General features: G+C 43.8%; 2 protein-coding genes and 1 long non-coding RNA gene across 8 annotated transcripts; 2 read left to right on the top strand and 1 right to left on the bottom strand.

The window, feature by feature from the left end:
- The first annotated feature begins 441 nt into the window (after window positions 1-441).
- LOC116502993 (zinc finger and SCAN domain-containing protein 20-like) lies at window positions 442-7,822 on the top strand. 3 transcript variants are annotated; one of them, XM_032209078.1, is made up of 6 exons: window positions 442-628; window positions 2,535-2,608; window positions 4,573-4,602; window positions 5,947-5,961; window positions 6,525-7,131; window positions 7,387-7,822. In XM_032209078.1, the coding sequence occupies exons 2-6, from the start codon at window positions 2,575-2,577 to the stop codon at window positions 7,463-7,465; spliced, it is 765 nt and encodes a 254-aa protein (XP_032064969.1). In that variant the 5' UTR covers window positions 442-628; window positions 2,535-2,574; the 3' UTR covers window positions 7,466-7,822. The 3 variants fall into 3 exon arrangements, with proteins under 3 accessions (XP_032064969.1, XP_032064970.1, XP_032064968.1); XM_032209079.1 differs by having other exon boundaries at window positions 5,929-5,961; window positions 6,525-7,127; XM_032209077.1 differs by having other exon boundaries at window positions 5,929-5,961.
- Window positions 2,796-13,479, bottom strand: LOC116502997. Of its 3 annotated transcripts, XR_004254637.1 has the most exons (4): window positions 13,370-13,479; window positions 8,115-8,174; window positions 3,988-4,190; window positions 2,796-3,899 (listed from the first exon to the last, which is right to left on the bottom strand). It is a non-coding gene; the product is annotated as an uncharacterized LOC116502997 (long non-coding RNA). The 3 variants fall into 3 exon arrangements; XR_004254636.1 differs by having other exon boundaries at window positions 2,796-4,190; XR_004254638.1 differs by having other exon boundaries at window positions 2,796-4,187.
- A 2,712-nt stretch (window positions 13,480-16,191) lies between these two features.
- LOC116502982 lies at window positions 16,192-24,893 on the top strand. 2 transcript variants are annotated; one of them, XM_032209059.1, is made up of 5 exons: window positions 16,192-16,376; window positions 18,896-18,969; window positions 22,166-22,198; window positions 22,790-23,458; window positions 23,958-24,893. In XM_032209059.1, the coding sequence occupies exons 2-5, from the start codon at window positions 18,936-18,938 to the stop codon at window positions 24,497-24,499; spliced, it is 1,278 nt and encodes a 425-aa protein (XP_032064950.1). In that variant the 5' UTR covers window positions 16,192-16,376; window positions 18,896-18,935; the 3' UTR covers window positions 24,500-24,893. The 2 variants fall into 2 exon arrangements, with proteins under 2 accessions (XP_032064950.1, XP_032064951.1); XM_032209060.1 differs by lacking the exon at window positions 16,192-16,376 and adding an exon at window positions 16,399-17,168.
- The last annotated feature ends 1,101 nt before the right edge of the window (window positions 24,894-25,994 follow it).

Here is a 25,994-nt window from a genome sequence, read left to right as displayed (position 1 = left end):
GTGAACTGCCAGGAAACTTTTTGGTCTGGCAGCACAGCACACCGAATGAACGGGAAAAATATGAATCAATTAACATTGTTTCAAAGGATTGACTTTGTTGGCTAGGAAATTCTGGGAGTTGAAACCCACACATCTTAAAGTTGCCAAGTCTGAGGAACACTGGTCGGCATTCTAAACCTGGAATTTTGTGATGACCTCTCAAATTTTAATATTCACCCATTACCAGTAGGAACCTGCTTAGCTTCCAAGATCAGCCAAGAGCTTATACCGCAGGCCTTCTTTTACCTAATCGGCTTTCTTCTCCCCCGGAGACCCGTGTTCAAGCCAGCAGAGTGGTTTCCAGGCCGCGACCACTAGGGGGCTCTGAACCTAGGAAAACAGCGGGATTTCCCCCCCCCCCCTCCGCTCTCTCGCCTCCTCTCGCTTCCTTTGTTCCGAAGCTTCCATCCCCGACTACATCCGGTCTCTGCAGCTAGTAGGCCACCATATTGGGGTTGCTCGCCGCCCGTCAGGCCTCGGCGCCACTTCTCCTTGCGGCCGCCCGACCAGGCGACTGCCCGGGGTTCGCATCCCGCTCCGACTGGCTCCTTTTCGATCCCTGATTAGGCGGAGGAGGTCGCGAACGAGGGTTGGTCTTCCGTGGGGTCCCAGACCCTCCGCTCTCCCTGCCCCCGAAACCGCAGAGCAGGGGGACGGATGGAAAGCGGGTGGGAGGTCATGGCGCGGAGCGGGAGTGGAGGGGGACTCGGGCTCCGTGCTGGAGTGGGCAGCGCAGCCAGGCGGGCCAGAGGGGATGGGAGCCCTCTCGCCCTCTCCTCGGGACCCCCTGCCCGGCTGGCGACCCTGTGGATGGGTTGGACTAGAGTTCCCCGATTGCGCAGGCCAGCAGTGTTCGGGTTAGCTGGGCTTTGTGAGTCCCAGAAAGGGAGCCAAGTTGGAACAAGGCGCCTTAAGGTGGCCTGGAGTAGAAACGGCTTGATCAAGGCTGAACTAGATAAAGATAGAGAATGGGTAATCTAAGTATATATAGCCTTTATTGTCATTGTATGCAATAAAGCAATGCAGAAAGTGTAAAAGAGAAAGGCCATATTATCATCACTCATTTAGGAAGCAATAATAGGTAATGATCCCGCAGTAGTGAGTCCAAAAGTGTATATTTGATCCAAGTTCAGATTGTCCCCAAACTCCTTCCTAGTTTGTTTAGATGTGGCCAGGTCCCTCCTCGGACCTTTGAGACTTCTAAGTTTAGAATTCCATGTAGTGGAAAGGCAGAGAATAAAAATCTAGTAGAGATGAGCAAGAATGAGAAGTAGGTGTAGTTTTGAATGAATATCATATTGAGTTCAAAATAGCAATAAAGAGAAGCAATAAGCAGTAAACTTAGATATTTGCAGTCTGATGGACAGGATTTCACATAGGCAATGAGAGGCGGAGTCCTGCATTATTGGCTCAAGAATGGTAATTTTTGTATATTGCAAACGTAAGATATTTTTGTGCCTAAATCTATGTAATGATACCGTAATTACCAAAGACACCTTTTGTCTAACTACAATAGGCAAGCCAGTTTTTTTTTTTTTTTTTTTTTGGCTCTTTTCATGTTGTGCTAAATTGAGAGATTAAAAACTCCCTACATTTTGTTTGCTACATCCATGTTTCATTTAGTTTTGTTAGCAACACAAGGGAAATAGGTTGTCTTTTTCCAAGATTTCCCCCCCTATTTCTCAATATAGTACCTGGTCGTATATTTTCTCCCATCCAAGTCCAGGAAAATCTGACACGCATGAAACTTTTGAGAAATTCAAAGAGCTTGATGCTGCCATTTGCTTAGGAGAATACAGGAATTGATCATAGTCGACATATTTTTTATTACTTTGTTGTAGGGCCTCTCAGAATAACAGTTGGAAGGGACTTTGAGGTCTTCTAGTCCAACCCTTTGCTCAAGTAGGAAACCCCATACAGACAAATACTTGTCCAATCTCTTCTTAAAAACCTCCTGTGTTGGAGCACCCTCAGCTTCCAAAGGCAAGCCACTCCACTGGTTCTAACAGTTAGATCTAACTGTCAGAAATTTTTTCCTTATTTCTAGGTTGCTTCTCTCCTTGATTAGTTTCCATCTGTTGCTTCTTGTTCTGCCCTCATGTGCTTTGGAGAACAGCTTGACTTCCTCTTCTTTTTCACATGTGTTGCTAGCCACAGAAAGAGCCCAAGTTTTGTAACTGCCAGTTGGGACACCAGTACAGCAGTCATTGGTGTTTAATTAGTTTGTGGGTACAGCGTTAACAGCCAGCCAGTCCGCTGACAATCATGACAGTCGGTTTCAGCCCAGTCATGCCCTATGCTCGGGGGTGTATCCCCAAGTGAGCTGTGTGGTTTTTGAGGCATTATTCACATAGCACAGAGTTGTTTGCTTTTGCATTTGAATCAAAGGATGTGACTTCCTCTTCATGTTGAAGCTTGATTAATTTTTCTGCTAGGTTTCATGGCTGCATTAGTGGCGAGGGAATTGGGGGTTAAACTGACTTTCTCTTTTGCAGGGGCTGAATTCATCTTGAGGCCTTAGCAGCGGGTGAGATCATGGAGGAAAACGGTGAAGATGTGGCTTCCCTGTGTAAGGCTCTCTTCTCTATCATTGTGTTATCATTGTAATATTGAATGCTAAGATCTGTTGAAGAAATTGTTATAGCCCTGGTTGTGAAACCCCTCATTGTGACCAAATTAACCCTTCCTGTAAAAACAAATTGTAAGAACTTCAGTAGACAGAGATGCAGTGAGTGTAGCATTGACTATGCTATGATTGGGCCTTCTTTTTATGGATTCTTTTGGGCTCTTTTAAATTAAATTAAAAAGGAACGTATTCTTATTTCATTCAGTAATGTGCTCCAAAAATTGGGAACAGGAAAATATGTCTGGGAGGGAAAAACAAATTCTGTGACAATTGTTTTTGTGAATAAGATGTGGCTGCAAAATAAGCCAAGATAGGTTTAGGCTGCTTCAGTAGTCTAAACACAGGAATTTGGGGTGGAAGATCCAGAGGGGCTGAGGACATGAAGTCTGGTGTTGTTTCCTTCTCCAAGTAATTTTGTCTTAATTACGCTAAGTGTAAGTTGATTTGGAGAAATACTTTAGTAGGCTTTTAAGATCCTGCCACTTTATTAGCAATGAAGTTGTTTCAAGAGAGCTAAGTAGTTCTTGTTTCCTGATTGAGCCAGCTCAAGGGTTAGACAGAAGTAAAAATTCCACTATTGTGTTGGGTTGGTTGAATCCATGTTAAATATTATGGAACTGTAGTTCCAGAATTACAGTTTTTGGATAATCTAACGGTCCATTGGAAGTCTTAAATTAGACCAGAGGTCAGTTTTTGTTGTGCTAACATTGTTGCCCCTTAATATTTCTGGAGAGTTGAGCAACTGCTTGCCATTCTATATTGATCCCTGTGGTTCTTGTGTCAACCTTCAGATAATTCTAGCTGCAGTGGAGATTATGCTTGCTTGACATTGAGAGCAGGGCAAGATGCGTGTCTATGTGTTTTCAAGGTCTGTGTTAGTCCAGAGGTTACATAATTAATGATTTAATATCCCTTCATTTATTCAGTTAAAATAACTGAATGGTTCTGAAATAATCCTCTATCTCCAGCACACTCGCTTGGGCCCGGGGTTTTGAGTGCAGTTTCTTGCCCCAAATTTATGATTTCTGTGGGCATCTGGTTCTCATTCCATTCTTTGATTATGCGGAGATGAGCTTTCAGCCTTAGTTTGCCTTGGCCATTAATTGGCTAAAGCAGTGATAGCTAACCTTTTTGCTATCACGTGCCCGAGAAGATGGTTTCAAGGACAGCAAAGATGTCCATTGCTGTGGAATTCCGAGTCTTTTCTGTTGTATCTAGGACTCTAAATAATCCCCTGTAAATGAAATACAGTACTGAATTAGAAATCTGGGTGAGAGGCTGGCTTGGGAAAGTAAACTGAATCAAAAGGTCTAAGGACTTACACACTGTATTAGGAGAATCTGAAAGGAGCACCATAGAATGCCGTAACCTTGATTCAGTTTGTCAAAACCTGGCCAACTTGTTGAAGTAGTTTCAAAAGTGAAAATGGGGAGAGTGCAGCATGCAGATGAGAAGGGCAAGGGCTTTCCATAAGGTTGTAAGTCACTTTTTCGAAGGCTGATGAACTGTTGTTAAAAACAGACTGCTGTAAAAACAAAAAAATCAAGGTTTAGCTGTAGAGAGATTATCTGTAGGAGGCAGGCAACTAGGCTCATAAAAGTTCTTTAAAAAAAATGAATATATTTATGTCAATCATTTATGGTGTATAAATGACTTACAAATGAAATAAAGCCTATATGTCACAATATTACTGTATCTATCTGGGGGCTAGCATGCAAAGTAGTTTCAATCTAGCTTCAGAATCTGTTTTTCATCTTTTTTTTTAAAGCTAAGTTTCCACTTCTCATGGTTTAATGGGTACAGAACTTCATCTTTATCCCCCCTCAATGAATGCACTCCTCTTGCAATTAAGGCATTTAAAAATGACTGCCTCTAATTTTGTCTGTTTTTCTTTTCTCCTTGAGCAGCCTACATTTCAACAGATGGCAGCTACACAGGTGAGTAATTGTGGTTTTGCATGTCAATCCATGAAACTAAATCTAGTTTTTTGGACTATTCATTGAATTTGTGATTGTACATTTATGGTTCCTGTTCTTGCCACAAAATCGTATTTTTGACTCTTGATGGGCTTGAAGGTGGGGTGTAGGTACGGGGAGGGACAAGTAAAACTGGTTGAAAGATCATTTGATCCCTCTTATTCTTTTCAACCCCTTGGTTTTCTTATCTCTGAATGCTGATTGGGAAGAAAGACATGCCTCCCATTCCCCCCACCCCACCCTCAGGGGAAGTGAGATTTATCTGTGTCTTGGCTGAAGTTGTAGCTGGATGCTTTTTAGTTTTGCTCCAAGTGTGGGAAGTTGTAGATCTTGTATTCTTGAGGAAGTTCAGCTAAAACATGGGAGCTACTGACTGTGAAGAGGGACATTTCTTTTCATTATTTGATATTTTCCTGCAGTGGGTTTTTACCTTTATTTAAGCCCTGATCCTTTTTTGTTTGTAAACTTGACTAGGGGATAAACACAGTGATGGTAGCAGCTGTGGAGGATAGAGGAAAATGGGTGTAGAGGTAGATCTTGATAGGTAGATCCCAATCACAATTGGGACCAAAATATCAGTGGCTAAGCATTGTGGTCATTGAGTGAGTCATCATGGGACTCGAGCCAATGTTTTATAACCATTTTTATCCTTGCCCCTGAGTAAGTCATTGGAGCTCTTAAGGAAATCATGTAGTCAATAAGCGAACCATGGAATCTTTAAGCAAATTCACCTACTTCAATTGACTTCGCTAGTCAGAAGCCTGCAAATTGCCACCATCTTAAATGGGAGCCAACTGCCAAGCCCCCAAATTGCAATCATGTAACTGAGGGGGATGGTGTCACAATGGTAACTTTGAATCGTAAGGTTGTAAGTCACTTTTTCCAAGGCTGTCGAACTGTTGTTAAAAACTGACTGCTGTAAAAACAATCAAGGACTACCTGTAGAGAGATTGCCTGTAGGAGGCAGTCAGCTAGGCCCATAAAATTCTTTTTTTTTAAAAGAAAATATATTTATGTCAATCATTTGTGGCACATAAATGATTTACAAGGGAAATAAAGCCTACATGAATCATAATATTACTGTATTTGTATATGAGGGCTAGCATGCAAAGTAGTTTCAATCTAGCTTCATAATCTTTTTCATCTTTTTTTAAAAACTAAGTTTCCACTTCTTTAATGGGTACAGACATTTAGCTTTATTTTCCTCCCCATGAATGCACTCCTTTTGGAATTAGGGCATCTAAAAATGGCTGCCTATAATTTTGTCTGTTTTCTTTTCTCCTTGAGCGACCTACATTTCAACAGATGGCAGTTACACAGGTGAGTAATTGTTGTTTTGCATGTCAATCCATGAAACTAAATCAGCCATGTCTATAAATCTACTCTGAAACCTTGCAATCGAAATATATTATGCAACAGTGATATATTTTCTTTAAAAGTATATCTCGGGTCAGCAGCTAAGCTAGTAAAGGTTTAAGGAGGGATGGAAATTTACAACTGCTCACCCATTACGCTAGATGCGTGCATTGCACCATTGTTGGCTTGTATTTTTTTTTTATATGCAGGAACCCCCCCCCCCCCAAGTCATTTTCGCGGTCACACAAGCTTTCTTTGCAGGCCAACATATGAGAGCAAAGATGCGAGATGTGTGTCTCTTATAACATTTGTGTGAGATGCAGTGTCTCGGGGGTGGATGGGTTGCCAGCATTAACATAGAGTACATTGTAGAGTGTGTCCCATCTGTCTCTATCCGCACTCTATCATTAGGAGCTTCTTTGTTGCACCCTCCCCACTAGCACTCTTATTCCTGCTACCATTGTAAAATTCCCTGTTCCCAATAACACCATCTCTGCAGCATACCATGTTGTCTGCTACCCTTCCAGAGACCGTGCCCATGCCCATGCCAAATCATGACACACTGACAGCTTCCTCGCAAGGCTCTTCCTCACAGAGCTCTTTCTCTGCCACTAAATCAAGCCGCCAGCCACTTTGGACTGACGAGGAGACCCGGGCCTTCATCCAGGTGTGGGGTGATGACGCGGTGCAGAGTGCCCTGGCATCGAACTATCGCACAGTTGCACAATTCCAATGGATATCGGATGAAATGCGAGCCCGGGGTTACAATAGGGATTGGGAGCAATGCCGCGAACGTGCAAAAGCCCTTCGACGGGGCTTCAAAGTGATAGTGGATGGAAACAGCAACGCTCGCCATGGACGCCGTGTATGGCCTTATTTCGAAGAACTTAATCGATTTCTTTGCATCAAGCGAAATCTGGTCGTTCCACGGCTTTTAGGGCGCAACCAGAAGCCTGCTGTGAACTTACGGCATCGCGAGCACAGAGAAGCGCAAGATGCCCCCTATGAGCAATCCCCAGTAGGCAAGAGCGACAAAGGGACTTTTGAAGAGCGCGATGGGGACTGCCTGTTATTGCCCAAACAAGGATCTCAGCAGAGCCAAGCCAACATGAAAAACCATGGATACAAAGGCAGGTGACGTAATGTTGTATTTGAAATATCAGGTAAATGTCAGAGTTTCTAAGAGAGACTTGAGTAAAATTGCATCATTCAGGGCAGCAGTCTCTGAAATGTTTTAAGTTTCTTCCTGAGATCTTTGTTCTTTCTTCCCTTTGGTTTTCTTCTCTTCATAGCAACTTTCAATACCTATTCTGACATTGTTTGCTTTGTTTCTTTGACTCCCTGTTTTCACATTCCACCTTTAACAATTTATTTGATTTCATTCCACAGTTCTTCCTGTTCCCGACCAAGGAGATTCATGACTTCAAAGCAATTCCTGATGTTCCCCTTGAAAATGATGGATCAGTGATCTGGATCATACCTGAAAACTAGTTGGTTTGTTCCAATTTAGCTTGAATTGGAACTTGCACAGGAGCAGTTTTTTAACATATACATACACATACACACACACACATGTTCCATGGTCAGTTTCTGGCCACAATTCTTGCTGTAATAATTGAGCTGTTTCACCTCTTCGTAACAAAAATACAGCCAATCCTTTTCCAGTACAGGAATCATTGAAATTGTCTCCAGTGGATGACTGGCTAGCCTCTAGTGAATGTTGTCTATTATCTTTTGGCATTATTCCCATTGTTAAACTTCACTGGAATACATCTGCAGGGTACATGTAGCTGAATAAAAAATAACAAGACTCCATATTGTCATATTCAAGCCATGGATTTATTGTTCTATTAAAGCAATAAGGCAATACATTCTTTTTATATACTCTCTCAGAGTGTATAAAAATACACTCTTTTTGTTGGGAGGGTCATGAGACTTAATATCTGGGGTTAGTATACGCATATCAATTTTCTTAGCCAAAAGAACATTGTTCATAGAGCCTCTGATCTGCTCACATAGGCAAAAAGGATTTTTGGAGGACAGCTACTGGGTTCCCCTCTTAGGCAGTTTTCCTCTCCAAAACAAGGCCAAATAAAGACCTATTGAAAGCTACCTACCTGAGGAAGTTCCAGCTTGCTAGACAGAAGAACAGGAAGAATTCCAGGGAAACTTTTTATCTGCCCAGAAATTAAGAGACGAAATAACTTATTATATCACAGCTGATGAATCCCATTAGTCTTGTAGTAGTACTACAATTCCAACAATCAAACTCAGATGCCAAAGGAGGATTTTTAAACAAGGGAAACCCCCCCTAAGAATGCAAAAGAAATTAAGATATTCATGTCCAATAAAGCCTGGAAATTGGTATAGGATGCTTGCTCTAGATTACAGGGTTTTTCAATCTTGATGTTTGGACTTCAGTTCCCACTGTCAACACCAAGGTTGAAGAAGCTAATCTACAGTCCATAAGCAAGTCTTATCAATCCAAACGGGGCAGTAGGGGCTTGAGCCCAGAGGTGGGTTTCACGTAATTTCGCCATGTATCAAAAATATGAGTGCTTGCACGCACTCGCTTGCGTACATGCCTTCTGCACATCCATGCATGCGCACAGCTTAGAATATGTGGCTAAATAGGGCGCAGGTTGCCATTACCAGTTTGCCTGAACCAGTCCCAACTGCCTGAATACCACCACTGCTTGGGCCCCAGTAAACTGAAAAATCCTGTATGGAAGCAGTGTATTCTGGTGGTAGCTAATTCTCTGATGAGAAGAAGGAAAGCTGCAATACAGATTGCTATGACCCAGCAGCCAGAGTATTTATTGTCTTCCAAGATATGACAGACTAGATGCCAACCCTCTTCAATCTCATCAATAACTACATCTTTCCAATAATTCATATGGGGATGAGCAGCCTTGACAAAAGAGGCCCTAGACCAATGGTTTTCAACCTTCCCTTTCATAGGGTTCCTCATGTGGTGGTGACCCCCAATCATAAAATTGGTGTCTCGGTTCCTAAGACCATCGAAAATATGTGTTTTCCGATGGTCCTAGGTGACCCCTGTGAAAGGGTCATTCGACCCCCAAAGGGGTCCCGACCCACAGGTTGAGAACCACTGCCCTAGACAGATATCCAAGGGTTACACATCCCCGGGAGCACAAAGTATAGGTAATCCTTGATTTAACAACCACAAATGGCACCAGAATTTAGCACACTACTACAGTAGAAGGGAAAAAATGACAGACATCTAAAGAGATCTGTGTGGGCGTTTTTTTTTAAAGGTACATTTATAGGAAATGAAAAGAAGGACATAAAACCAAAGGATGCAAAGCAGTCAGCAAATAAAAGGATACAAAGCAGTCAGCCTTCCAGCTCCAACGGTCCTTGGAGGAAGCAAACTATCTTGACCCCTTCCAGTCAGGCTTCAGACCCGGTTACAGCACAGAAACCGCTTTGGTCGCATTGACCGATGATCTCTGGAGAGCCAGAGATGGAGGACATTCCTCCATCCTGGTCCTCCTTGACCTCTCAGCGGCTTTCGATACCATCGACCATGGTATCCTTCTGCGACGACTGCGGGAGGTGGGAGTGGGAGGCACCGTGTTGCGGTGGTTCTCCTCCTACCTCTCGGACAGGTCGCAGTCGGTGTTAGTGGGGGGGCAGAGATCGTCCCCTAGGCCCCTAACTTATGGGGTGCCTCAGGGCTCGGTCTTATCCCCCCTACTATTCAACATCTACATGAAACCGCTGGGAGAGATCATCCGCAGGCACGGGATCAGATACCATCAATATGCGGACGATACCCAGCTGTATCTGTCCGCCCCGTGCCAACTCAATGAAGCGGCAGACGTGATGAACCGAGGCCTTGAGGCCGTTATGGACTGGATGAGGGTTAACAAGCTTGTGCTCAACCCAGAAAAGACCGAGTGGCTGTTGTGCTTCCCTCCCAAAGATTCGATCAATATTCCATCACTCAGGCTGGGGGGTCAAATTCTATACCCCTCAGAGAGGGTTCGCAACTTGGGAGTCCTCCTGGATCCACAGCTATCGTTTGACCACCACTTGACGGCTGTGACCAGGGGGGCATTCGCCCAGGTTCGCCTGGTGCGCCAGTTGCGACCCTACCTGAATCGGGAGGCTCTCACAACAGTCACTCGGGCCCTTGTGACCTCTAGGCTGGAATACTGCAATGTGCTCTACATGGGGCTGCCCTTGAAGAGCATCCGGCGACTTCAGCTAGTACAGAACGCGGCCGCGCGAGTGATCGTGGGTGCACCTCGGTTCACCCACATAACACCTATCCTCCGCGAGCTGCGCTGGCTACCTGTCGATCTCCGGATGCGCTTCAAGGTGTTATTAGTCACCCATAAAGCCCTGCATGGTAGTGGATCTGGATACTTGAGAGACCGCCTTCTGCCAATTACCTCCCTGCGACCAATAAGATCTCATAGATTAGGCCTCCTCCGTATTCCATCGGCCAGCCAGTGCCGGCTGGCAACTACAAGGAGGAGGGCCTTCTCAGTAGTAGCCCCGACCCTTTGGAACGAGCTCCCCGTGGAGATTCGTACCCTCTCCACCGTCCAGGCCTTCCGCACAGCCCTTAAGAACTGGCTAGCCCGTCAGGCCTGGGGACAAGGATAGGCGCCCCTCCCGAATGATGAATGTATGTTGCTTGTTATTTTATTATATGTCTCTATGTCAATGTTTGTATTCCCCCTCCCTGATTTTATGTGAGCCGCCCTGAGTCCCCTCAGGGAAAAGGGCGGCCTACAAATATTAATAAAATCTCTAAAAAAATCTCTAAAAAATAATGTTTGAAGTAATTCAATAGAGCTAAATTTAGGATGTGCTGAAGTTTGAGAGAAAGGCCAAGAGGCTGTCAGTCTGTTGCTAGGAGAAGGAATAAACAGGTGATGGTAGGAAGGTAGAACCTGTTACCTCATCTTACATTTCACATCTCAGAAAGAAAACAAAGACCTAACTGGCCACTGTTCTTGGGCCACAAGTGGAAAGAAGGAGTTACAATTCAAGGTACAAAAGAGGAGGGTAGAACACTGAGCTAATTTGACAAATTTAAGCTTTCCAGAACCAGGTGAATCACTCCCTAGAATACAGAAATTAAGCAGAACTGCTACTGTGCTCTTGTGACCTGTAAAACTGGTATTCCAGGAAACTGGAAGGGAGCATATGTTTCTGTCCTCAAACAAAAAAAAAAGGAGTGGGGGGGAGAGAATCTGGGAAATTACAGATTTGTATGCCTGATGTCTATATTGGGCAAAATTTTGAAGCAGTACTTGGATAGGAATGCAAAAATTAACTAGAGCCAGCTTAGTTTGCCAAACTAATCTTTTCTTCTTTCCTGACAGAGCTATTATGTATTTATTATCCTGCCTTTATTTTTAAATAACATCATATTTTCATTAATAAAGTGGTCAAATATGAGCTAGGTAGATAGATGATAGATAGGTGGCTTCATTGGCTGAATAATTGCATCTGGAGAGTACCTCCACTGGAAAGGGATATCAAGCAGACTGCCAGAGGGCTCATGTCAACCTTCACCTTTTTATTAATAATTTGGATGAATAGGTTCAGGGGATGAGGATTACAACTGCAGATGACCCAAAGGTTCTTCTTCCAAAAGGCAACTGGACTATCTTGGGTTTTTTTTTCCCTTTGAAAACATTGCACTTCTCATCCCAAAAGCTGCTTCAGTTCAATTCTTCAAATCCTTCAGATTCAGAAGCGAAATGTTTTCAAAGGGGGGAGAGAAACATCCTGCCTTTTGGAAAAAGCACTTTTGGCCCAGATGATTGGGAATTTTTATTAAAAAACAGCAGATGGATGACACAATGGCAAGGAATAATGGCTAACACTCTAAATTAGAAGATAATAAGATGGGGAAAATTTGGCTTGTTTAATGCATATTAAAAAATCTTGGTGTTCTAGAATACATTTAGTAAACTTAAAGCTTATCAAATAAGCTTATCAAAGGTTTAAGCATCTTTAAAAACAAGCAGCCACACAAGAGGGACAAAACAAAGTATCGAAAAATCTGCAGATGACACAAGCAGGGTGAAATTCATCAGGTTCTAGTGAACCAGTAGAGGAAATTTTGAGTAGTTTGGAGAACCGGCAAATACCATCTCTGGCTGATCCCAAAGTGGGGTGGGAATGGAGATTTTGCAGTATCCTTCCCCTGCCGCACTCACCAAGCCACACCCGCAGAACTGATAGTAAAAAAAAAAAATGAATTTCACCACTGCACACAAGACAAGGAACAATGGCTAACACTATATTAGAAGATGGGGGAAACTTGGCTTGGTGTTAATGCATGTTAAAAGGATCTTGGTCTAGAATACATTTAATAAATACTAGTTGAATACCCGTGCTCCGCTATGAAACTATGTGATGGAGCTTGATAAATCGACAGTTTGAAAATTAATGTATAGTTATGATCAGCCTCTCCTGTCCCGTTCCCCCCCCCCCCACTCTCTCTCAGGCTGGCCTCACAGAAGCCTCTCGTATCCCCTTCTCTCCAAACGCCCAGCCAGCAGGTCGGAGGAGTCACGCGCTGGCCCCGCCCAAGTGGCAGTTGGGGCAGTTATTTTCAGGTGGAGGGGGGGAGAGTAGAACTCCTTAACCTCAGAGCGCGTTTTTCTGTATACATAACTACTGTATCAGAAATACTAATGATCTGATGGTCATTTCAAAAAATTCTAAGCGAGAACCTAGAGGCCAAGGGGAACATAGTGTCTAATTTCAAGTTTGGAGGTTTCGTGATGCCGCGTGAGTGGTTTTCGCTTTTATATAGAGAGATATATGCCCGCCCAGGGACTCTGGGTAGCCTATCAAAAGGTTTAAGCACCTTCAAAAATAAGCAACCGCACAAGACGGACAAAGGAAAGAACCGAGAAATGCACAAAGCATCCCTTCTCCCCACCCCACAAGCCAGCAAGCAACTCGAGAGCAGCGAAAGCCAGGGAGCGCGGAGCGATGAAAGTGCTGGATTTGGATCCAGAGAGACCAAGTCCACTTTGTGCAGTATGACGCCCTTTTTCCTGCCAACCGATCTCCCTCACCGGGCTGTTGTGTGCAAAAGGCGAAAGAGAAGAAGCACCTTGTGCATCGCCTGGAGGAAAGTCCACGTTTAATGCACAACCAATGCACAAAATAAGCAACCGTAGCTTCGACACGCACACACACACAACTTGCTCCCAGCGATCTCCCACTACATTGCACACATATAAACACACCCCAACCAGCCTGGCTTCTGCGATCACGATCACCCCGCTGGCGACTCTAAGGAGCCTTTTAACCAGCCGGCAAATCTAGTTCCCCTGAGTTCCCCATCCAGTTCCCTGCCTAAACCCGGTACCTTCGCCTCTCCTCCTTTTTCCCAGCAGCTGTGAACGATTCAGACCGGGAAGCCGAAGCGCCTCCGGCCAGGGACAACCAGGCGGCGCTGCGTCTAAAATGGTCGGTAATTGACAGACGGAGCGGTGGGGGCGGCGCATCCTTTAGTTAACCACGAGACCGCTGCGCCCTCTGCTGGCCGGCTGCTTCCCTGCCCCGAACTTGACTCACTTGACCCGGGATTCTGCCGTTGTACGAAGCGGCTCTCGGAGGGAGTGGGGGCTGGGACGCATTCGAGCTTATGGACAAATGGGTGCTTTTACCTCAGCCTTTCTTTTATGGGGTTAATTAATAATGGCTACAGTAACTCTATATGCTTTATTCTAAAGGATAGTCCTTTATTTCAGAAAACTGTCCTTCACGTTTACTTGATTCCATTATTTTGTTTTAGGGTTTGCCCTCGAATTTTCTCTTATAAAGCAAACATTTTTCTTATCCTAAGGAAGTTCTTTCAGGTTTGACCTTTATTTTTCCCCAAGGAGATATGGTCACTGTAGTTGTAGCAACACTGGAATGTATCCTTAGAGCTTTGACTTTATAAATGCAAATAATAAATATGATATTTGTGGAAAAGTAAATTTGTGGAGTCAGATTGGATCTTGTAATATTTGCATTTAATCTCCCTCTGCTGTATCAGGCAGCCCCATGCCTTGTTGAAATCTGGACTTCTGTATCGCATTAATTTTAGCAAACCTGTTTTAAAAATGCCTTTTATCAGGTAAAGCTGTCCAAGTGGCAAGATGTTGGAATACCCCCAAAACTCCAAATGCTTCTTTCTTTTTGAGGTGCAATGTTTTCTTTTGATCTTCATCTTTCTCCATGCCTTTGAATGGCTTTAGCTTCATTTCAATCTTGTAATCTAAACAGTTAACCTACTTTGTTGAATGGATTTTACTTGCTTCTCCCATCACTCCATTGCTGATATGGCTTAGGATGTGAACAGTTGAGTAGACAGACTCTCTCCAAACCATTTACTTTTTAAATGGTTGCTAGTGCCTGGACATATTCTTGCAAAAAAAGATAATACACGTACACAGAGTTTAACCCTCTTCACCTTCCAATCTCCCTTAAAGACTTGGGTTCCAGCAAGTTTTCCAACCTAATCTCACATAGGAATCTAGTCATGTTCACTCACAACATCAGCTGCAATTATCAAGCATCTATATTTGTGTTATCTTAAACTGAAACTAATAATGATAGAGTGAGAATTGCTGAGTTCCTAGAAGGCTGGAGGACAGCAAATGTTTTTGTCTTTTAAAAATAGAAGGAGGGTGATCTAGGAGAGTACAGATTTCTCAGTTGACATTGCACTCGGGCAAAACCCTTGAACGAATGATTAAACAAGTGTGTATGTGTACCGAGATAGGAATGCAAATGTGAACAAGAGCCAGCATGTGTTTGTCACAACAAGTTAGGCCAGGCAGACCTTATCTCCTGGACAGTTATCACCTTAATTATACAGAACATAATGAACATAAAGTTCTGTAATGTATTGCACTGAATGGAAGGTTGGATCAGATGACCTCTGAGGCCCCTTCCAACTTCATGAGTCTATGATTAATACAAGTTTAAGCGAGGGAGGACAAAAAAGTGTTAGAGGCATTAAGTAGATTGACAAGAAAGCGACTTGTCTTACAGATTTAAAACAACCTCAACCACAATGGTTGCTAGAAATCTCCATGGATTTGTGAGAAAGAATCCTCCCTCTTTTATTTTATTTTATTTTATTTTATTTCCTAATTGGATTAGAGTTTTAATGGTTGGTTTGAAGAATGCTGACACTTTGATTTCACCCAAAGTAGTAGACAGTATTCCCTGTTATCTGTGATCAACAAATGTATGTACTGACCTAAAGCTATCCTTTGTTGAGCAACTCAGAGTTGGCTACATTCACAACATTCTCCAAGGTTTTTTTGAGTTGTGGCTGTGTCTTCATCCCTCACTTGAAGGTTGGTCCAGTCTTCAGGATGAAACACATTACACTGTTTAAAAAACAGAACAGGCCGGGTGGTAATTTTATATGGAAATAGCATATAGGAAGAGAAAAAGAGAGGCCAAAAATGGGATCACCCAAACATGTGCAGTCAACAGTTTTGTCAATGGGAGTGAGGGAATTCTGAATGAATGAGTAAAATTCAGATTCCTGGTGTTTTGCATTTTTGAATGTAATTTCCATTGCAACTTGCAAGCTTTAGATTGATGAACTACATCTCTGAGAAGGAAGATTGGCTCTTTGTCACGTACAAATGTCAGAAACCCCACTAGCTCTGGATTTTATTTTATTTTTGATTTATTTATATGTCAAACATCTTAACCATCCATCTCCCTCCTGGAAGGGTTCTTGCTCTCTCTCTGAATCCTTTATATAGAAAAATTGTTTTTTTTTAAGCTAACATCTATGGAAAGTGGCTGGATAGGGAATAAGGTCTCCATCTTCCAAATAGTTGCTGATGGGAATCTATTTCAGTCCATTGAAACCCACACAACTTGAAGTTGCCAAGTTTGAGGAATACTGGTCAGCATTCTAATCCTGGGATTTTGTGATGAGCTGTCAAATTTTAATATTCACCCAGTCTTAACTTCCAACGTCAGACAAAGTCAGCCAAGAGCTTACAAGCACACATCTTCTTTACCTAATCGGCTGCTTTCTCCGTCGGAGACCGTTGTTCGAGCCAGCGGAGTGTCTTCCTGGCTGCGACCACTAGGGGGCTCTGCACCTGGGAAAACAGTGGTTTCCCCCCCCTCCGCTCTCTCGCCTCCTCTCGCTTCCTTTGTTCCGAAGCTTCCATCCCCGACACATCCGGTCTCTGCAGCTGGTCGGCCACCATATTGGGGTTGCTCGCCGCCCGTCAGGCCTCGGCGCCACTTCTCCTTGCGGCCGCCGGACCAGGCGCCTGCCCGGGGCCCGGATCCCGCTCCGACTGGCTCCTTTTCGATCCCTGATTAGGCGGAGGAGGTCGCGAACGAGGGTTGGTCTTCCGTGGGGTCCCAGACCCTCCGCTCTCCCTGCCCCCGAAACCGCAGAGCAGGGGGACGGATGGAAAGCGGGTGGGAGGTCAGGGCGCGGAGCGGGAGTGGAGGGGGACTCGGGCTCCGTGCTGGAGTGGGCAGCGCAGCCAGGCGGGCCAGAGGGGATGGGAGCCCTCTCGCCCTCTCCTCGGGACCCCCTGCCCGGCTGGCGACCCACAAGGCGGGGAGACGAGTGAGTTCGCCCAGGGGAGCCGGCCTGGGCTGGGAATTGGAGGAATGGGGTGTCCTCCCCTGGGGGGGAAGGGGAGGCTTGGGTGAGCCTTGGCTGCCTCTCCCCCCGGGTAGGATGGTCACTTTCGTGCCCGCCACTCTCACTTCCTGCTTTTCGGGAGGCTTTCCTGGCCGTCCCCGCTTCCCCGGTGGCGAGGGGAGAGGTGGGCCGCCGGGGGCGGGCGATGAGTCACACTGACTGCCCGCCTTGGCATCTGGGTTCAGCAAGCGAAAACGATGAGAACCGCGGCGATTGTCGCTTCCCTCGTTGGAGGTTCAACAAACGGAACGGGTTTTGACATCTGGAAACGACGCCTTAGCCTTTCCGCAAACCGTTTTCCTGCCTCTACCCTGTGGATGGGTTGGATTACAGTTCCCCCTGATTGCGCGGCCCAGCAGTGCTCGGGTTAGCTGGGCTATGTGAGTCCCAGAAAGGGAGCCAAGTTGGAGCAAGGCGCCTTAAGGTGGCCTGGAGTAGAAACCGCTTGATCAAGGCAGAACTAGAGAGAGATAGAGAATGGGTAATCTATGTATATATATCCTTTATTGTCATTGTATGCAATAAAGCAATGCAGAAAGTGTAAAAGAGAAAGGCCATATTATCATCACTCATTTAGGAAGCAATAATAGGTAATGATCCCGCAGTAGTGAGTCCAAAAGTGTATATTTGATCCAAGTTCGGATTGTCCCCAAATTCCTTCCTAGTTTGCCTTCTTTGCTTAGTTGTGGTCAGATCTGTCCTTGGACATTTGAGATCTACAATGGAAGTTAAGTTTAGAATTCCATGTAATGGAAAGGCAGAGAATAAAATCTAGTAGAGATGAGCAAGAATGAGAAGTAGGTATAGTTTTGAGTGAATATCATATGAGTTCAAAATAGCAATAAAGAGGAAGAATAAGCAGTAAACTTAGATATTTGCAGTCCAATGGGCAGGATTTCACATAGGAAATGAGAAGGTTCACAGGAAATGAGAGGTGGTGTTCAGCATTATTAGCTGATGAATGGCAATTTTTGTATATTACAAACATAAGATATTTTTGTGCCTAAATCCATGTAAGGATACTGTAATTACCAAAGACACCTTTTGTCTAACTATGATAGGCAAGCCAGATTTTTCTTTGTTCTTTTCATGTTGTGCTAAATTGAGAGATTAAAAACTCCCTACATTTTGTTCACTACATCCATATGTTTCATTTACTTTTGTTAGCAACATAAGGGAAAAAGGTTGTCTTTTCCAAGATTTCCCCCCCTATTTCTCAATATAGTACCTGGTCCTGTATTTTCTCCCATCCAAGTCCGGGAAAATCTGACCCGCATGAATCTTTTGAGAAATTCAAAGGGCGTGATACTGCCATCAACTTAGGAGAATTACAGGAATTGGTCATGGTTGACATATTTTTTATTACTTCGTTGTAGGGCCTCTCAGAATTACAGTTGGAAGGGACTTTCTCAAGCAGGAAACCCCATTCTCTTCTTAAAAACTTCCTGTGTTGGAAGGTCCCAAAGGGAAACCATTCCACTGGTTCTAACAGTTAGATCTAACTGTCAGAAAATTTCTCCTTAGTTCTAGGTTGCTTCTCTCCTTGATTAGTTTCCATCCGTTGCTTCTTGTTCTGCCCTCATGTGCTTTGGAGAACAGCTTCACTCCCTCTTCTTTGTGGCAACCCCTGAGATATTGGAACACTCCTATCGTGTCTCCCCTAATCCTTTTCCTCATTAAACTATAGGCATACCCAATTCCTGCAACCGGTCTTCATACATTCTCCTTTCAATGTTTCCCTTGAAGTACATTGAACATAGCTTACATTTTGTTTTGTAACTGTTCTATCACTCTACTGATCACCTGCATATTAAGTAAGTTTTGGGTACTTATAAGGATTTAGTAATCAACATTTTCACATGTGTTGCTAGCCACAGAAAGAGCCCAAATTTTATAACTGCCAGTTGGGACACCAGTACAGCAGTCATTGGTGTTTAATTATTTTGTGGGTACGGCGTTAACAGCCAGCCAGTCCGCTGACAATCATGACAGTCAGTTTCAGCCCAGTCATGCCCTATGCTCAGGGGTGTATCCCCAAGTGAGCTGTGTGGTTTTTGAGGCATTATTCACATAGCACAGAGTTGTTTGCTTTTGCATTTGAATCAAAGGATGTGACTTCCTCTTCATGTTGAAGCTTGATTAATTTTTCTGCTAGGTTTAGCATTAGTGGCTAGGGAATTGGGGGTTAACTGATTTTCTCTTTCGCAGGGGCTGAATTCATCTTGAGGCCTTAGCAGCGGGTGAGATCATGGAGGAAAACGGTGAAGATGTGGCTTCCCTGGGTAAGGCTCTCTTCTCTATCATTGTATTATCATTGTAATATTGAATGCTAAGATCTGTTGAAGAAATTGTTATAGCCCTGGTTGTGAAACCCCTCATTGTGACCAAATTAACCCTTCCTGTAAAAATAAATTGTAAGAACTTCAGTAGACACAGATGCAGTGAGTGTAGCATTGATTATGCTATGACTGGGAGGGAAAAGCAAATTCTGTGACCATTGTGTTTGTGAATAAGTTATTGAATAATATTTAATTACAAGCTACATATGAGCCAGCAGTAATATATGGCTGCAAAATTAGCCAAGGTAAAATCTATCTGCTTCAGTAGGAGTATATAGGAATTTGGGATGGAAGATCCAGAGGGGCTGAGAAGACATGAAGTCTGGTGTTGTTTCCTTCTCCAAGTAATTTTGTCTTAATTACGCTAAGTGTAAGTCGATTTGGAGAAATACTTTAGTAGACTTTCAAGATCCTGCCACTTTATTAGCAGTGAAGGTGTTTCAAGAGAGCTAAGTAGTTCTTGTTTCCTGAATGAGCCAGCTCAAGGGTTAGACAGAAGTAAAAATTCCACTATTGTGTTGGGTTGGTTGAATCAATTTTCAATATTATGTACAGTTCTGCGCAATCCAGTTTAAAAACAATGAAGCTTTTAGATAATCTCACCACATGAAAGGTGTCTTAGGAATGCGTGGGGAGACAAGGATAAAAAAAGCCACATGAACAGATTGTTGTGCAATCTGTTAAGAGTTCTTAAAGATCCTGTCAGCCTCTGCAGCTGCACAAGATTAATACAGTTCCAGAATTACAGTTTTTGGATAATCTAACGGTCCATTAGATATCTTAAATTAGAGCAGAGGCCAGTTTTTGTTGTACTAGCATGGTTGCCCCTTAATATTTCTAAAGAGTTGAGCAATTGCTTGCCATTCTATATTGATCCCTGTGGTTCTTGTTCTGCCAACCTTCCGATAATGTTGGCGTCCCTTCTAGCTGCAGTGGAGATTATGCTTGCTTGACATTGAGAGTAGGGCAAGTTGCCTGTCTATGTGTTTTCAAGGTCTGTGGTAGTCCAGAGGTTACATAATTAATGATTTAATATCCCATCATTTATTCAGTTGAAATAACTGAAAGTTAGAGATGGTTCTGAAATAATCCTCTATCTCCAGCACACTCGCTTGGGCCCAGGGTTTTGAGTGCAGTTTCTTGCCCCAAATTTATGATTTCTGTGGGCATCTGGTTCTCATTCCATTCTTTGATTATGCGGAGATGAGCTTTCAGCCTTAGTTTGCCTTGGCCATTAATTGGCTAAAGCAGTGATAGCTAACCTTTTTGCCATCATGTGCCCGAGAAGATGGTTTCAAGGATAGCAAAGATGTCCATTGCTGTGGAATTCCGAGTCTTTTCTGTTGTATGTAGGACTCTGAATAATCCCCTGTAAATGAAATACAGTACTGAATTAGAAATCTGGGTGAGGGGCTGTCTTCAGAAAGTAAACTGAATCAAAAGGTCTATGGACTTACACACTGTATTAGGAAAATCTGAAAGGAGCACCATAGAATGCCGTAACCTTGATTCAGTTTGTCAAAACCTGGCCAACTTGTTGAAGTAGTTTCAAAAGTGAAAGTGTCTTTACAAAGCCATTACCCTGCTTAAGTATAAAAACCTAGTGGAAATGGCCGCTAGGCTTTAGGCCCGTGATGATGAACTTATGACACAGGTGGCACACGGAGCCCGCTCTGTGGGCATGAGAGCTGTCACCCAGTTCAGCTCCACTGCGCATGCAGGCGCGCCTCCCGCCGGCCAGCTGATTTTCAGGTTTGGCGCAAGAGTGGGGTTCATGCGGGAGACGCACGTGCATGCAGGCGGGGGGAGGGTATTGCATTATGGTTATGGGTACGCATGCATGCGACCCCCTTTTGGCACGTGATGGCAAAAAGGTTAGGCCATTCTAAAGGGGAGTCTCAACAATGTGAAAGATATTTTCAAGATGAAAAGGCCAGGAAGGTTTGGCCTCTGCTGCTTGGCTATTATGGTACTCATCTTCCACATCCCTGCCAGATTGTTGCAGTCCTTGCAGTAATTGGTTCCTCCAATACAGAGATGAGCATCCTTTTGGGTTCATACGAGTCACCCTTTTTGGGGAGCCCAGGGCTATAGAAGTTGGATTGCTGATGCAAAATGCGTGGAGCGCAGCATACAGATGAGAAGGGCAACAAGGGCTTTCCATTTCTCTAGTTTTTTGAACTATTCATTGAATTTGAGATTGTACACTTATGGTTCCTGTTGTTCTTGCCATTTTGGCATTTTTGACTCTTTCAGGCATGGTGGGCTGGGAGGTGGGGCGTAGGTAGGGGGAGGGATGGGTAAAACTGGCTGAAAGATCATTTGAGGCTCCAGGGCCGCCTCCGTCTGCCCATCCTGGCTCTGATGCAGCCATTTTGTTTTGTTTCATTTGCCTCAGTAGGCTAAAATTATATTGCGTTCCTTCATCCCCTCCCAGACCTGAAGTTGAATATTTCCCCTGCCAAGAAAAAAATAAAAATAAAACAATGTATTTGAGGAAAGAGAGGATTATGTCCTTATTGCCAACATTTTAAAAGTAACTCACTGAAGGGATAAGTCTTTATAAGTAGTTAAGTGGTAAACGGCTCCTCTGGCATCCATTTCAGAGAGAGAGAGAGCCAATTGCCAAGCGCCCAAAATGCAATCATGTAACTGAGGGGGATGGTGTGACAGTTGTAACTTTGAATCGTAAGGTTGTAAGTCACTTTTTCCAAGGCTGTCGAATTGTTGTTAAAAACAGACTGCTGTAAAAACAAAAAATCAAGGATTACCTGTAGAGAGATTGTCTGTAGGAGGCAGGCAGCTAGGCCCATAAAAGTTCTTTAAAAAAACAACAAAGAAAATGAATATATTTATGTCAATCATTTATGGCGTATAAATGACTTACAAGGGAAATAAAGCCTATATAAGTCACAATATTACCGTATCTGTATCTGGGGGCTAGCATGCAAAGTAATTTCAATCTAGCTTCAGAATCTGTTTTTCATCTCTCTTTTTTTTAAGCCACGTTTCCACTTCTCATGGTTTAATGGGTACAGAACTTCATCTTTATCCCCCTCCAATGAATGCACTCCTCTTGCAATTAAGGCATTTAAAAATGACTGCCTCTAATTTTGTCTGTTTTTCTTTTCTCCTTGAGCGGCCTACATTTCAACAGATGGCAGCTACACAGGTGAGTAATTGTGGTTTTGCATGTCAATCCATGAAACTAAACCAGCCATGTCTATAAATCTGCTCTGAAACCTTGTGATTGGAATATATTATGCAACAGTGATGTATTTTCTTTAAAGGTTTTTAGTCAGGGGCTAGGCTAGTGAAGGTTTAAGGAGGGATGGGGCGTTACAACTGCTTCACACATTACGCTAGACACGCGCATTGCACCATTGTCGGCTCTTATTTATTTTTTTCATATGCAGACCCCCGAGGCATTTTCTTGCGGTCACACATGCTTTTTTGCAGGCCAACTTGTGGGAGCAAAGATGCGAGATGCGTGTCTCTCGTAAAATTTGTGTGAGATGCAGTGCCTCAGTGGGGGGGGGAGGGGATTTGCCAGTATAACCATAGAGTACATTGTAGCGAGTGTCCCATCTATCTCTATCCGCACTCTATCAGTAGGAGCTTCTTTATTGCACCCTCCCCACTAGCACTCCTCTTACTGCGCCCAAATCAATTAAAACATTTCCTGCTACCATTGTAAAATTCCCTGCTGCCAATAGCACCGTGTCATCTCTGGAGCACACCATGTTGTCTGATACCCTTCCAGAGACCGTGCCCATGCTGAATCACAGCACACTGACGGCTTCCTCGCAGGGCTCTTCCTCTGCCACTAAATCAAGGCGCCAGCCTGTTTGGACTGACGAGGAGACCCGGGCCTTCATCCATGTGTGGGGTGATGACGAGGTGCAGAGTGCCCTGGCATCAAACTATCGCACAGTTACAGAATTCCAATCGATAGCGGAACAAATGCGAGTCCGGGGTTACAACAGGGATTGGGAGCAATGCCGCGAACGTGCAAAGGTCCTTCGACGGGGCTTCAAAGAGATAGTGGATGGGAACAGCAACTCTGGCCACGGACGCCGCGTGTGGCCTTATTTCGAAGAACTTAATCGATTTCTTTGCATCAAGCAAAATCTGGTCGTTCCACGGCTTTCAGGGAGCAACCCGAGGCCTCCTGTTGACCGCCGGCGTCGTGAGCACAGAGAAGCGCAAGATGCCCTCTATGAGCAATCCCCAGTAGGCAAGAGCGACAAAGGGACTTTTGAAGAGCCCGACGGGGACTGCCTGTTGTTGCCTGAACCAGGTTCTCAGCAAAGCGAAGCCAACATGGAAAACCAAGCGGCATCGCCAGCAGCAAATTCTGATATTTCCATGGATGGTAGTATTGGTCCTGGCACTCCCACCGATCCTTTGCCATCCAATGACTCAGTTACTGGTGAGTTTTGCTTGGATTTGCCGTGTGTCTTTAAATGGGTTTTGTATAATGTGTTGTTTCAGCCCTCTGGATTTCTAATCTCCTTCTTTTCAGTTTGTTTGGATACAAAGGCAGGGGACTTAATGTCGTGTCTGAAATATCATCAGGTAAATGTCAGAGTTCCTAAGAGAGACTTGAGTAAAACTGCATCATTCAGGGCAGCAGTGTGTGCATTCTCTGCCTAACTCTTCCTCCTACAGACAACAGAACTTGATTGCACTAAGCAAATGATGATATACAGCGGTACAATTTGAATAATACTTTTGGGTTCCAGTTTCTTTTCCTTTCCCATAAATGGGGCAACCTTGGTATAAAACCTGGATTTCTTAGGGCAAAGGATATTCTTTTATAAGCATACCTGCTGACTCTGGTGTTTGCCTCCACAATGCCCCATCTCTCTCTCTCTCTCTCTCCCTCTTGTTTTTTAATTAAACACTCTTTTTGATCTTTGTTCCTGCAGCGCCAAATCTGCGCCCTCGGCCCCTGACCGCTGCAGAGAGAATGCGTAATCTTCGTTGCCGGCAAAGAAAGAGAAGGGGGGATACTTTGAAAGAGCTGATGGAAGTCACCTCCCAGGCTACCAGTGAACTAGTCCGGACATTGTCCGACCTCACACATAAAGAGGTGGCTTCTTTTGAGCGTGCTTACAAGGAGGATCTCGCGGCCCGGAAGGACGAGATGGAGCAGAGCGCTGAGGACATTGGAAGGCTTGTAAGCGCTTTGGAATCAAGTGATCAAACTCTGAAGGAGCAGCTAAGCAGCCAGACCAGCGTACTGCAGGGCATTTTGGAGGTTATGAAAGACATTCGGGGTAGAACATCGTACAGTCCTCCGTACCCGCCACAGTATTACGATTTCCCAGGTCCTAGCGTGATTCACACAAGTGGTACCCCCTCAAACGGCCAAGAGATGCCATGCTCCTCCCCTTCCAGCCTTCCATTTCCTTCCCAGCAGTCTGCCACCAGCAACGGAGATGTCTCTCCCAGGAAGCGGATGAAATGAAGCCATCAGGCAGAACGGCACTCCTGATTTAGCGTCCTGGTGGAAACCAATTCTCCAGTTCTTTGTTCCATATTAGGACACATATATTGCTTTCCTTACTGCCTTTCTTCTTGCATAGTTAGAACATGTTCTCATCCCTTTACGTGTGTCTCCCCACAACATTAACGTTGTGGAAACAGCCGCCAGCAAATGTACATCTAGATTTATTATTCCTTTTTTTTTTTTAGCGAACCTATGTTAGTTTTCTTCCATCTTGTTTCCAAAGGAATGCAGTGTTTGATGTACAAGTATAATTTTTTTTTAAAATACACACTTAAAACACCTTACCTGGAACCTGTAAGAAGGTAATATTTGAAAAGTAATAAAAACTGCACTGTTGTTCCAAGTTGTTCAACATGTGTTTGATGGTGGAGTTTTCAGGATTTTTAGGGTTGCTAGGCTGGGTCAAACTGGTGTGCTCTGTTAGCTCTCTAACTTTCAAAAAAAATTTCCACAGAAAGCTTCATATGACAGTGATGGTGAACCTTTTGGGCTCCATGTGCCAAAAATTTAAAAAAATGCCTAATTCTGCTGATGGTTCACACACATACACATGGACAAAAGAAAAACAATTCTTTACACAACTATTTTTTAAAAAGTGCAGTCCAATCATGTTAAATACAGGTAGTCTTTGACTTACAACCATTCATTTATTGACCTTTCGAAGTTATGACACTGAAAAAAAGCGACACCAGTCCTCACACTTAAAAGTGTTGCAGGATCCCCAAGGACACATGTTTGAAATTAGGGTGTTTTGCGGCTAGCATGTGTTTTATAGCAATAGTGCTTATACATCGACCAATAGTGTTTCGCAGGACTCTTTGGGCAGTTTACAATGTCCACATATTGCCCTCAACAATCTGGGTCCTCATTTTACTGACCTTCAGAATGATGGAAGGCTGAGTCAACCTCAAGCCTGTCAGCATTGAACTGCAGGATGTGGGCAGAGTTAGCCTGCAATACTGAATTCTAACCACTGTGCCACGAGGGCTGCTTAATGACAGGTGCAGCATCCCAGGATCATGCAATGATTATTTGCGATCTTACCAGCTGTCTTCTGACAAAGTCGGAAAGCTGAATTCGCTTAACGACCTCATGATTCCCTTAACAACTGGTGATTTGCTTAAGCACTGCAAAAAAAAGCGGTAAGGTTGGGTGGGACACATTTAACTCTCACCTTATCAACAAATTCTGGTGTTAATACGGGTCATCAGTTGAGAACTAATCCATATTACCTAAACAAACAATAAATAATAACAAAAATATAATCCATGTAAAATAATGAAAAAAATCTAAAAGATAGAAAATAATACACACCCTGATCATTGGGCTTAGAATAGTGCACTCGAAATTACTTTTATTAGTAATTTTGATTGGAAGTGGGGGAAAATATCAAACACGCATTTAATTTGATTAACATCAGTGAATGACTTTTGTTGCTGAGTTCTAATAGATA

Source organism: Thamnophis elegans, chromosome 2 (assembly GCF_009769535.1).
Source record: "Thamnophis elegans isolate rThaEle1 chromosome 2, rThaEle1.pri, whole genome shotgun sequence".
In the NCBI taxonomy this organism is placed as follows: domain Eukaryota; kingdom Metazoa; phylum Chordata; class Lepidosauria; order Squamata; family Colubridae; genus Thamnophis; species Thamnophis elegans.
The sequence above is the reverse complement of the archived record's forward strand: the minus strand, read 5'-3'. Positions and strand labels throughout refer to the sequence as shown.